General features: G+C 48.1%; 1 protein-coding gene across 1 annotated transcript in view; it reads left to right on the forward strand.

Moving 5' to 3' along the window:
- LOC128843419 (alpha-2-macroglobulin-like) overlaps nt 1-12,247 on the forward strand; it is a 133,744-nt gene that overhangs the window by 10,103 nt on the left and 111,394 nt on the right. The window contains exons 3-7 of the mRNA XM_054040246.1: nt 2,067-2,223; nt 2,525-2,577; nt 6,705-6,725; nt 9,266-9,434; nt 11,459-11,543. Coding sequence (XP_053896221.1) covers nt 2,067-2,223; nt 2,525-2,577; nt 6,705-6,725; nt 9,266-9,434; nt 11,459-11,543 — 485 coding nt within the window. The remainder of the gene's footprint in view (nt 1-2,066; nt 2,224-2,524; nt 2,578-6,704; nt 6,726-9,265; nt 9,435-11,458; nt 11,544-12,247) is intronic.

The raw sequence follows: 12,247 nt of genomic DNA on the forward strand, positions 1-12,247 counted from the left end.
TAGGCATGTCGGGTAAATGACACATCGGGTTTCCACCTTAGGGCTCTGAACCGCCGACGGGCATGCTCGGGTGTTAGCCCCATTCTGATTCTAGCCTTGTTTTTAAAAAGTTCATAACTGTTCATGTGTTCCCTAGGCATTTCAGCCGCCACTTCTGCTAAGGGTCCACTGAGCTGCGGCCTCAGCTCTACCATGTACTGGTCTGTAGTGATGCTGTACCCAAGGCAGGCCCTTTCAAAATTTTCTAAGAAGGCCTCAGTATCATTGCCTGTCTTGTAGGTGGGGAATTTTCTGGGATGGGAAATGGTACCTGGAGAGGGGTTGCTAGGATTGGCTGGTATATCCGGCCTAGCCCGTGCTAATTCCAGTTCATGCTTCATCTCATCTCTTTTTCTTTTTGCTCCATAGCTCTCTTGTGGGCCTCCTCTTTGGCTTTTTCTTCTCTTTCATGGGCCTCCTCTTTGGCTTTCTCTTCTCTTTCTGTCTGCTCCATAGCAGTTTCTTTCTCGAGTTTTTTTAATTGGAGCGGTCTCTGATGTTTCTTTTCATTTTCTTCTGCTTCTAGTCTGACCAGTTCTAGTTTGTTAACTGCGTCACTGGTACTCATTTTCCTGTTTTCTTGTGCTGGGTCACACCCCCACTGCAGTTCACTGAAACTGGGATGCACTCAGCTCAGGCTGCTCAAGTAACAGAAACTTTCTAACTAGCTATCCCCGAGAGGTAGAAAGAAAAAAACAACAACAATTCAGCTTGTAAATTCCTTTTGCCAGCTGTTTGCTCACTGCTTGACTCCTTCTCTTAACAAAGATCCTTGTTAAAAAAACTTAACACCTCTGCCTTCAGGCAAGGAGAGATAAGATATGTATCTACCTTCAGCTCTGCTTTCCAAGCAGCTAGAAAGGAGAAAAAAATCTTACTGGCTTTTGGTTTAAAATGATCCCACTGCTCTGCCACCATGTCAAGGCTGCTTCCCCACTTTGAACTTTAGGGTACAAATGTGGGGGCCTGCATGAAAACTTCTAAGCTTAACTACCAGCTTAGATCTGGTCCGCTGCCACCACTCCCAAAATACTAATTCCCTTCCCTGGGTAGCCTTGAGAGACTTCACCAATTCCCTGGTGAATACAGATCCAAACCCCTTGGATCTTAAAACAAGGAGAAATTAACCCTCCCCCTCCTTTCTCACACCAACTCCTGGTGGATCAAGATCCAACCCCCTTGGATCTAAAAACAAGGAAAAAATCAATCAGGTTCTTAAAAAGAAGGCTTTTAATTAAAGCAAAAGGTAAAAATCATCTCTGTAAAATCAGGAGGGAAAATAACTTTACAGGGTAATCAAACTTAAAGAGCCCAGAGGAATCCCCTCTAGCCTTAGGTTCAAAGTTACAGCAAACAGAGATATACACTCTAGCAAAAGGTACATTTACATGTTGAGAAAACAAAGATAAAAACTAACATGCCTTGCCTGGCTGTTTACTTACAAGTTTGAAATATGAGAGACTTGTTCAGAAAGATTTGGAGAGCCTGGATTGATGTCTGGTCCCTCTCAGTCCCAAGAGCGAACAACCCCCAAAACAAAGAGCACAAACAAAAGCCTTCACCCCACCAAGATTTGAAAGTATCTTGTCCCCTTATTGGTCCTTTGGGTCAGGTGTCAGCCAGGTTACCTGAGCTTCTTAACCCTTTACAGGTAAAAGGATTTTGGAGTCTCTGACCAGGAGGGATTTTATAGTTCTGTACACAGGAGGGCTGTTACCCTTCCCTTTATAGTTATGACAGAGGGGATGGCCGGGGGTGGCAGGCAGAGTCTCCTTTGGAGGAGAAGGTGGAGGCCCCATCACTGCAAAGATTCTGGCAGCATAGAGGAGACATTAGTGAGGATGGAGGAGAAGAGTCCTGCAAAACCAGGGTGAGGTCAGACTGGCAGAGCCCAAGACCCCACAATCCCTGATTCTGGTAGGTACGTGGGGACCTTTTTGGCTGGGTTCCATGTACAACTCCAGCCTCCAAAGGCTCAGTGCAGAGGGGAGCGTCTCTAAGGCAGCGGCTCTTTTGCTGTTCTCCAGGTTCCAAAGTCCAGCAGCTCATCAGCAGCGTTTCTCACGGTGCTGGTGAAGGGGCCGACGCTGGAGTTCAGGAGCTGGAAATCGATGATGGTCAAGAACTCAGAGAGCCTGGTCTTTGTCCAGACGGACAAACCCATCTACAAACCCGGACAAACAGGTACAGGGAATCAGGTGGGGAATTAGATACAGAGCAGGAAATCCTCCCTGCCTCCTCAGAGACCCCACAACTCATCACCAAGTTAGTTCAGCTGGCCGTAAACCTGCCTTCCCACCTCCTCCCCACTAGTCACAAAGCTGGGGAGTGTGGTGCATGCATCCAACCCTGCATGTGTCCATGGGTCATTGCATTTGGGCCAGGCATGCACACAGCAGCTGCCTCAATGACTGATGGTCCCTGGGTGAGAGGCTGCAGGTGTAACAGTGAAAATCTCTTCTTCTCTCTATTTTGCCCTCTGCAGTTCTGTTTCGGATCGTCTCTCTGGACGAAGACTTCCGTCCCCTGAATGAGAAGGTAGGTCTGATCACTGATCAATTTCCATGGCTGACTTGATGAGCGCTGATGATGACCCCTTTAAAGTCCTTTGTGATTCCCGGGGAACTTATTTCTATTAACATCTGTCTAGAGCCGTAAAAGCGACTCTGTAAATCAAATGATCCCATCTGATTCCCCACATCTTCTACGTGGGGATCAGTTTCTGCCATGATTTACACTCCATTCTATTTCATTGACAGAGTGTACATAGGACAGAATATGTCTCTTTATGGCACAATATGAATTATTATACTAGATTACAATATTGTAAAGCTGGCTAGTGTGTAAATGCACCACTGCCCTCTACTGGTTGGAATCTGAAATGCACAATTCTGTATCTTAAGGCTACTACTTTGTTGCAGAGGTCACAGAAATTGTGAATTTCAATAAAATCCATGAAATCTTGGACATGGCTGTAAAAACTCATTTGATTAGCCCCCAGACCAAGTGGTGTTGTGACCTGGCACATGGGAATGCAGCCCCACTCAGGCTTCGCCTGTCTGACCCTCCTTCTCCATCTGTAGCGGGGTGGACAGGCCAAACCTGAGCGGCACTGTGACCCCATGCACCAGGTCCCAATGTCCAAAATGGGGAGTCGGGCTCGGTCCTGCAGGACAGGAGCTGCCGCTGTAGGGTGAGCACAGCATGCCCCCCTCACTGCTCCGGGCCTCCCCTTTCAGCATCCTCACCATACTGTTGTGCATGTTGATGTAGTGCAAACTACATTATTTGGTGTCCTTGCCATAACTTACCATTTCCCCCCCCACACCGCTGCTGTGAAATGTACTAAAAATTTCTGTGCTGAAATCGTAGCCTTAGCCATAGGCCTTATGCTGCGGACAGCTAACATAGATTCTTCTTTGGATTCCATGGCTGAGGCCTGGGCAGGTGGCTCAGAGTTCTGTGCCTTCTGCTGTTGCCATGAGTTTTGAAAGGCCATGGTGTATGGTAGAGTGACAGTCATGACATCAGAGATGGTCACAAATTTGCTATAATGTTCAGAGACAGTGATCGGTTGTTCTCTATGTCCAAGAAGTAATTGATTTTGTTGGCAACAAGGGAGATTTAGACAGTAAAGTAGGAAAACCTTTCTAACTCTAAGGATAGGTAAGCACTGGAAGAGGTTACCAAGGGAGGTTGTGGAATCCCCATCACTGGAAGTTTGTAAGAACAGGTTGGACAAACAACTATCAGGGATGGTCTAGGTTAACTTGGTCCTGCCTCAGCACAGGGAATGGACTAGATGATCTCTGGAGGTCCCTTCCCGCCCTACATTTCTGTGATTCTATAATTCTGTCCTACATGACAAATTGCTCACAGTTGGTGGAGCTAAGAACCTCCCTCTATATTCTGTGTTACATATAAAAAATCATAATCCTCTGTTTGTGGCATCCTTACTGGCCTTCTGAATATAGGGAACAGGACTTTGGGGCAGAGGGAATGAGTAGCAGGGCAGATGAATCTCCAGAGGCAAAAGATGATCATTGTTCTGAAGGTAAAGGAGCAGGCTAGTGTAACAGGGAGATTCTGATCACTTCATCTGATCACAAGGAAACGTAAAACACTACTGGAGAAGTTAGTGCTTTGAACAGAATTGCAAAGAATAACTATCAAAGAAGAAACCGTTGGTTTCAACATGCACAGTAAGACAGGAATAACTGGCTTCTCCAGTGCTTAATTTGTAATGAAAGAGGTGCTGGGGGTTCAAGCAATTTTTTTTACTTTCGTAAGTGATGCAGCAAGCCCGGAGGTGCCGGGGCTATTTACTGCCAAGCCCGGAGGTGCCGGGGCTATTTACTGCCAAGCCCAGAGATGCCGGGGATCAGCCCTGGTACAAATTAAGCACTGGCCTCTCCATTTGATAAGACTGGAAATCAAAGACTTTCAGTGGTGGCTTTAGGAACATCCTAAGGGCCTGATTCCCCAGTGCCGTGCACCTTGCGGCATCATTAACACCAGAGCAAAGTGGGCATAAAATGTTGTCAAATGAGGCTGGTTCTGTGTGCCCCACTTTGCACTGGTGTGAGTGACAGCACTGGGGTGGGCCAGCAGTGAGTCAGGCCCTGAGGAGATCACTTCTGTCTTGAGGGAAGGCATGTGACTGGGCCTCAAAACCCCTATACCTGGCTCTGTCACGCCTTCCTGCATATCATACACTGTGAGCTAGCTGACCCGCCTCAACCACCTCACTGCGAGTTTGCAGGAGCAGGGGTCCCTGAGGAGACATCCCAGCAACAGGCCCCGCCTGATCCTGCAGAGCAGGACACAGAGAATTCAGTTGCCACCTGAAAGCCCTGGAAACCAGCAACTTTCCAAATGGCTACACGCTCGGGGCACATTTCCAAAGTGCCTCAGTGACTTAGAAACCCAAGTCTCATTTTCAGAAGTGACTTGGGCACTTTGGGCCAGATTGCCAAAGGGATTTAGGGCCTAAAGATGCAGGTAGGCACCTAGTGGATTTTCAGAAGCACCTAGGAGGGTTAGGAGCCTAACTCCCATTGGCTGTGGTGGGAACTAGGTACCTCAGCTCTTGGAAACTCCTCTAGGTACCTGTCTGCATTGTTAGGCACCTAAACACCTTTACAAATCTGCCCCCAAGTCTCACTGAAAGTCAGCGGATCTTTGGCTCCTAAGCCACAGAACTGCAAAGGTACGTAGGTGCCTGACTCTCATTGAAATCAATGGGCGTTAGATACACAAGTCCCTTTGTGGATGTGGCCTAAAGTGCCTAAATCACTTTTGAAAAAAGGCTCCTGTGATAAATGAAGAGGGGGCGGGGAGCTCCCTTTTATGGACACCCAGCCAGCCAGTTAGCTACAAAATCCCTGTTAGTAGCTGTTCTCTACTTGCTTTACCTGTAAAGGGTTAAAAAAGCCCATAGGTAAAAGGAAGGGAGTGGGCACCTGATCAAAAGAGCCAATGGGAAGGCTAGAACTTTTTAAAATTGGGGGAAAAAATTCCTTTTGTCTGTCTGTTGTTGGGCTCCGGAGAGAGGAGACACAGAGCAGCAATGATGTAAGAAGCTTTAAATCATCAAACCATACCTTGAAACTACTTATCTGAAACTCCAGATATGTAGGTAGATCAGGGAATGTCTAGGAAGATGCGATTAGGTTTATTTCTTTATGGTTTGTGGACTCCTCTGTGCTAACCCCAGGTGCTTTTGTTTTGCTTGTAACCTTTAAGCTGGACCTCAAGAAAACCATTCTTGATGCTTAATTATTATTATATTTGCTCTTTTTTAAATCTAACAATAGCCTATGTTCCAGATGTATTTTCTTTCTTTTCGTTTTCTAATAAAATTTACCTTTTTTAAGAACAGGATTGGGTTTTTGTGTCCTAAGAGGTTTGTGCATATATTAGGAGGGGGGATAGCTCAGTGGTTTAAGCATTGGCCTGTTAAACCCAGGGTTGTGAGTTCAATCCTTGAGGGGGCCATTTAGGGATCTGGGGGGGGGAAATTAGTCTGGGGATTGGCCCTGTTTTGAGCAGGGGGTTAGACTAGATGACCTCCTGAGGTCTTTTCCAACTCTGGTATTCTATGATTATTTAATTAGCTGGTGGCAACAGCTTGTTTTCTTCCTGAGCTCTTCCCCAGATGGGGGCGGGGTGAAAGGGCTTGAGGGTACCCCACAGAGAGGAATTCCCAAGTGTGCCTTCCTGGGTTCAAAGGGATTTTTGGATTTGGGTGGTGGCAGCATCTACCCATCCAAGGTCACAGAGAAGTTATAACCTTGGCAGTTTACTACCAGCCTGGAGTGGCCAGTATTAATTTTTAGAATTCTTGCAGGCCCCCACCTTCTGTCAAAGTGCCAGAGTGGGGAATCAGTCCTGACAGCTCCTAAGTCATTTGGGTGGGTTTGAAATTTTTACCCTGAATCCTCTACATGCAAAACGAAGTGTTTAATTTCACAGCTGTGTTAAACTGACCAGTTCAGGCTCTAAAACATTAGAAGGCCCCGCTGGAGTTTGTCATTGAGTAACAGAGAGCAAGGGGCAGAGGGAAATGCAGAGAAGAGACGCAGAAGTCCCCTGAACAGGGTAAATGAGCTCAGTGCACGTCTGACCTGTATTTCTAACTCTGCTTCTCCCTGTTTTCCCCACAGTTTGCACTGGTCTTCATCAAGGTAAGTGGCACATTGATTTTTACTCTCAAAGCCGCTAGCTGAAAGCTGGGGCTGCTGTGGGGATGGGGAGACTCCCGTGCTCCACAGCAGAGCGGGGCTGTAGTGTGGTGTTCATTGTGAATGGGTAGTGCGGCCACTAGGGGGCTCAGAGCAAGGAAGTAAGGGTGAGTCTGTGTGAACAGGAAATAGAGTCCTGCATGCACCCGACCCACCCTGGGGGCTGGGTCTCTGGCATATCAGCATTGGATCAGCCCTCAGCTGCAGCGCAACATTGGAACATTACCTGCAAAGGGGAAAAATGAGCCCGTGACCTTTTCTGTTTCTTTAGGTTGTTTAAAGGAGCCTGGAAAGGGTCTTTTGTGAAAGTGAGCCCTGGTCTGCACACGAATTTCATTCCAGTTTAACTTTGTCAGTCAGGGGTGGGATTTTATATCAAAGTAGTTATACTAGTGCAGGCCCTAGCGTGGGCCTGGTTATACCAGCATAGAGGTGCCTTATACTGGCATAGCTCATTCCCCTTCCTGTACAGAAATAAGCTAGACTGGTCAAAGGCACCTTTATCCTGGTATAACTGTGTCCACACTAGGGGGATTGAACTGGTGTCACTACACCAGTATAGCTCAAGCAGTACAACTTTTATATGGAGACGGGCCCTATGTTCATTATTTCTGCCTCTTTTTCCATTAGAAGTTCAGATCTTGTCCACCCTGGAAGTCTCTGTGGGCACAAGAGAACTAGGGAATTTATGATATGTTACGAGTCCATGGCAGGAAAACTGAACGCCTTAGATGGGAAGGGATCTTTAGAACTCTAATATTATTTAGGGTTGTTTGTTTTGGGCTCTATTCCTAACTCTCCCACCCTTCTACTGATGACTTTAGGAAGTGAGTTCACTTCTCTCTACCTCAGTTTCCCCAGATGTGAAACAGGGATAATGATACTGACCGCCTTTGTAAAGCGGGTTGAGGTCTATGGATGCAAAGTGCTAGGTATTTTGTTTATTATTATAATTGTTTCCAACTCCCACCCCTTCAGTTAAGATGTGGCCGCTCACAATAAATACATCTGAGATCTGGTGAGAAACCAGGGGAGACCAGATGTTGCATTCCTGCTATTTCTGAGGTTAAAACAAGAAGCAAGTGTTGGTGGATAGTCGAGACTTGTGCCCCAGTGTCCCTCCAAGCACACATTTTTTTTTTTCATTTGGAAAAAGCTTTCAGGCCTTCTGTCTAAATCCATCATAAAGATGGCAAAGGCAGCACAAGCCCAATAATAAACATTCTTTGCCAGCCTCCTCTGAGCCACATAGTCATGTCATCCCCTGATCCGCATCAGATTGGGCTCCCCACTTTTCACTTGACTTAAATGTGGGGCCAACTCTCAGTAACTGCGACAGCACAGTGGAACTTGTCCGCTGAAGGTCCTTTCACCCACTCTGCCTTCGGTGTCACCTAATTGGGGCTCTTGGAGACAGGGCCTGCTCTCTCCCAGTCAGCCATGAGAGGTCACTCACATCCCCTGTCACTTGGCTCAGGGATAAAGTCGGAATGAAATAAATCCTCTTCAATCAGTCATTTACCTGGGGCTATCTAAAGTAAATAGACTTTTGATGGTAGCCAAGATACAGGGGAGAAAACGGATAGAAAATGAAAGAGTGTAAATTAAACATGTTCCTGAGCGGTCTGGAAAGGGCACATCAAACTATATATCGCTTTTAGTTTAATCTCTTTGATGGTTTCTACTAGAGTTGGGCCTGAGCTGCAGAATTTACAACCAGGTTAGAATCTGGTCACATCAGACCTGGTTTGGGCCATTGCTTTGACCTGTTAATAATCTATTTGTAATTAATATTACTCAGCTTTTACAGAGATGAGGTTTCAGATCCAATCTCCGGACCTGCCTTCAAATTTGCCCCAAACCATACTCAGGCCCTTGTCTAATTTATTCAGATTGGCCCCCACATTCCCCATCCCCCATACATATTGTGCATTGAGTAGCAACCTAAAACAGCAACATATTTAAGCCCAGATGAGCATTTCCATAGCCCATTGCCTTCCACATACCTGCATGGGGAGGGTTTTCTCAGCCCCAGTGGTAAATTGAGTATTTCAATCCTCAACCAGAGCAGTTGCCAATTCTCAAACTGCAAATAGAACATTCAAGCTCCCAGGCACAGAGAAACTCACCGCATCCTGCGTCTGTGCATTGGTCTCTTAGCCTTGCTCTCTCCCATCCTCCTTCCCACTCCATGCGGCCGTGGGCATGTTGATCAGTAGGCAGACAATGGAGTAGATTCAGTGCTGGTATCTGGCTGTTTAATCACACGCTGATTGCACAGGACTTGACTGGTTAATCCTTACAGACTACTGGGAAAGTACAGAGCCAGCCACCAGGTGCCCTAACCTCAACTATAGAAGAGGGCGATGATCGTATATATCCTGTATCTCTGCCGAACATTGGACTGCAGCTGCCCTGCTCTGCAGCCTCGTGCCGTGTAGACACCCTGCCTATAAATGACCTTGTGCTCTCCTCACCTCTAGGACCCACAGAAGAACCGCGTGTATCAGTGGCGAGAGGTGGAGTTAAATGGGGGCCTCACCCAGCTCTCCTTCCCCCTCACCTCCGAGCCCATCCAAGGCACCTACAACGTGGTGGTGCAGAAGGAGTCGGGGACCAATCTCGAACACTCCTTTACTGTGGAGGAATATGGTAAGGAAGGGTCCCACTCGTGCTGGGGTGGGGGTGTTGGAAGCAGGAGCAACCGTCTGGGATTCATCCATTCCAGGCACAAAAATCCAGTTCAGGATTGTCTGGGGTGTAGATGAGTGAAGAGAGATCTGAGGAATGGGCCAGGAAAACACTGGAGGCTTTAAGGGATCAGGATCTGAGCCCCCATCCAGTGGTGTGTAGGTTTCTCCTCAGCACTTGAACTGCCAGGGTCACTGTTCACTGTAAGCCCGGGAGTATCTGGATCTGACTACAAAGGCCTATTCCTCAGGCCTACTGGATTTGGGCTGTGATTCCAGCCTCAGTACAATGCAGCTTTATTTTTGTGTAGGGTCTTTCCTACCAGTTGTGTGCAGTATATGGTACGGATGCAGAACGAACTATGTGCATGCTGCATTACAGTGGCACAGTTTGCTCCTCCTGTGCTCTGCCAATGAAACTGGCTTAACTCACCTCTCCTGTCTACCCTTCTCCCACTCGGGTCTCCACACCTTTGTCCTTGCAGCCCCTGACACCCAGAACATCTTCAAATGTTCAAAATAAATAAATAAAGACACTTTGGCTGGAGACCAAGCCTGGAAAACATCAGCCCCAAAGGACAATCTTTCGGAAGGTTTATGAGGAAAGGAAAACGAGGCCAGCAGGAGTGGTAGATTCTCAAAGAACCCATTTTGCAACCTTAATTATAGTGGTTGCCACTAATCACTCAAGGAGAGAGAAATTACAGCTCTGTCTAGTCTAGGGAAATGTACCATTCCAGCCCCCACCCCGACCACTTGTGAATCGTCCCACAGAGATGCTCCAGCCACTTACAAGCATTCCAAGAGCTTCCTCTCAGCAAGCCTAAGAACCAGCTCATTCTGAACGGGTCAGTAACGGTGGCTCCACTACTCCTCTCCCTGCTGTCCGACAGGGCATTCTGAAACTTCCCAGAATCCACTGCTTCTGGGGTCTGTGCTGGGAACTGCGGGATAGGTACCACATGGTGTCGCAACTGAAGGGCTTTAAAGCAGTGCTCTTGTAGGGCAAACCCGCAGAGCTCCGAACACCAGTGAGCATGGCAGTGCGGGCACAGTGACCAGCCTGTGCTCCAACTGGGCCGATCTCACTGGTTCCAGTGCCCCAGTGTGACCTGGCTCTGGACAGACTGTCACCTCCTTGCTTGGGATGCCTCTGCATGTGCCACTCCAAGCCATGCTGGCTTTTGCCTGAGCCTTATACCTACAGCAGCTCTTATTGAGTTTGCTCTCCACTCTTCCCCCCCCCCCACCCCCACCAGTGTCTCTCTCCCATTATTACCCCTCATTCAGTTAGTTCAGAACTGCTGAGAAAATTCACTTTGGGGCTGAAACTTGACAGTCTAGTGCCCAGCCAGGAGGCGAATGCAGTCTGTGAGCTCAGTCAGCAGGAAACAATATTTGCTTTTACCGTGTTATGAAACAGCTTTTATCCGACTCTTTTCACTCAGGGATACGTTTAAAATGGCTGAACTTTCGGGCCCGGTTCCCTGGTGCAGTCGGTCTGCTTTGTACCACTCCAGGAACGCAAAGTAACCGGGCTTATGGCTGCTTTGCTTCACTGGAGCAGCACACGAGCCAGAGCACACAGTGAATGTGGCCCTTTAAATCTGGTGAGTGACGATGGTGCACTGGGGAGTCGGGCCCTCACTAGGTATCACTTGCGTAGCATAGTTTGGAATACAGCCTCTAAAGCAACAACAGCCGGCGGTTGGGGTTGGGCAAGGGGAGCAAAGGGGAGGGGAGCAGGGTTACGGTGTCTTTCTCTTCAGTTCCACAGTCCCTGGCCAGATACTCAGCAGGTGGAAGCTGGCACAGCTGCACTGCCAGCCATGGAGCTGTGGTGATTTATAGCAGGCTGAGGATTTGGCACCATGCCTTGGGGGTGGGAGAGGGAGAGGCTGTGTCTGTCACTCAGTGGGGAAATGACAGTGATGTACACGTGTTCCCTCTGCTCTGCTCAACGTCTGGCCCTTCTCTCCCCCTCAGTGCTGCCCAAGTACGAAGTGTCGGTGAAGCTGCCCAAGAAAATCACCATCCAGAATGAGGAGCTGAAAGTGGCCGTCTGTGGTCTGTGAGTAGCGGGGTTTGAGTCTCCGTTCTTTGTGCTCGTCCACCATTGCCTTCCTGCTGCTACCCCAGAAACCAGAGCTGGAGAAGGCCTCTTGGGTCACTTTCTCTCCATCCCCAGGGGCCCTGGGCAGGATTGTTCCCTACTGTCTAATCTGCACCCAGCCCAAGCTTTAAAGATCCCAAGAAATGGGGCTCCTCCCCCTGCCCCAGGAAACGATGCCTCAGCCTCATACAGCTCCCTCTCAGAAAGGTTTTCTCCATTATTCAACCCAAATTTCCCCTTTCTTAACATCCTTCCATCCTTCCTAATCAGACCTCAACGTGCCCCCTTACATAATCCTGCCCCCCGCCCTTGGTGATGCCTCCTTCAGGCACTTGTAGGCAGAAATTACGTCCCTACTTAGACATCCCGTAACCAGACTCGCCAGATTTAACTCTTCCTTCCTTCCTTCCTCATAAATCCCTCCCTTCAGCTCCCTGCTCATATTTCTTGCTCTTCTCTGAACACCCTCCAATTTGTCAATGTCTTTCGGGTAAAGAGGTGCTTGGAGCTGAAAACAGTGCTGCAGAGGTGTCGTGTAGCGGTGACAGGAGATGATAATCCCTCTCTATACAGCTTTAGTGTGACCCCACCTGGAAGACACTGTTCAGCTCTGGGCCCCACAGCTCTGAGGAGGCTACACCTGGAATATTGTCTGCAAGTCT

The sequence above is a fragment of the Malaclemys terrapin genome, chromosome 1, assembly GCF_027887155.1.
Source record: "Malaclemys terrapin pileata isolate rMalTer1 chromosome 1, rMalTer1.hap1, whole genome shotgun sequence".
NCBI lineage: Eukaryota > Metazoa > Chordata > Testudines > Emydidae > Malaclemys > Malaclemys terrapin.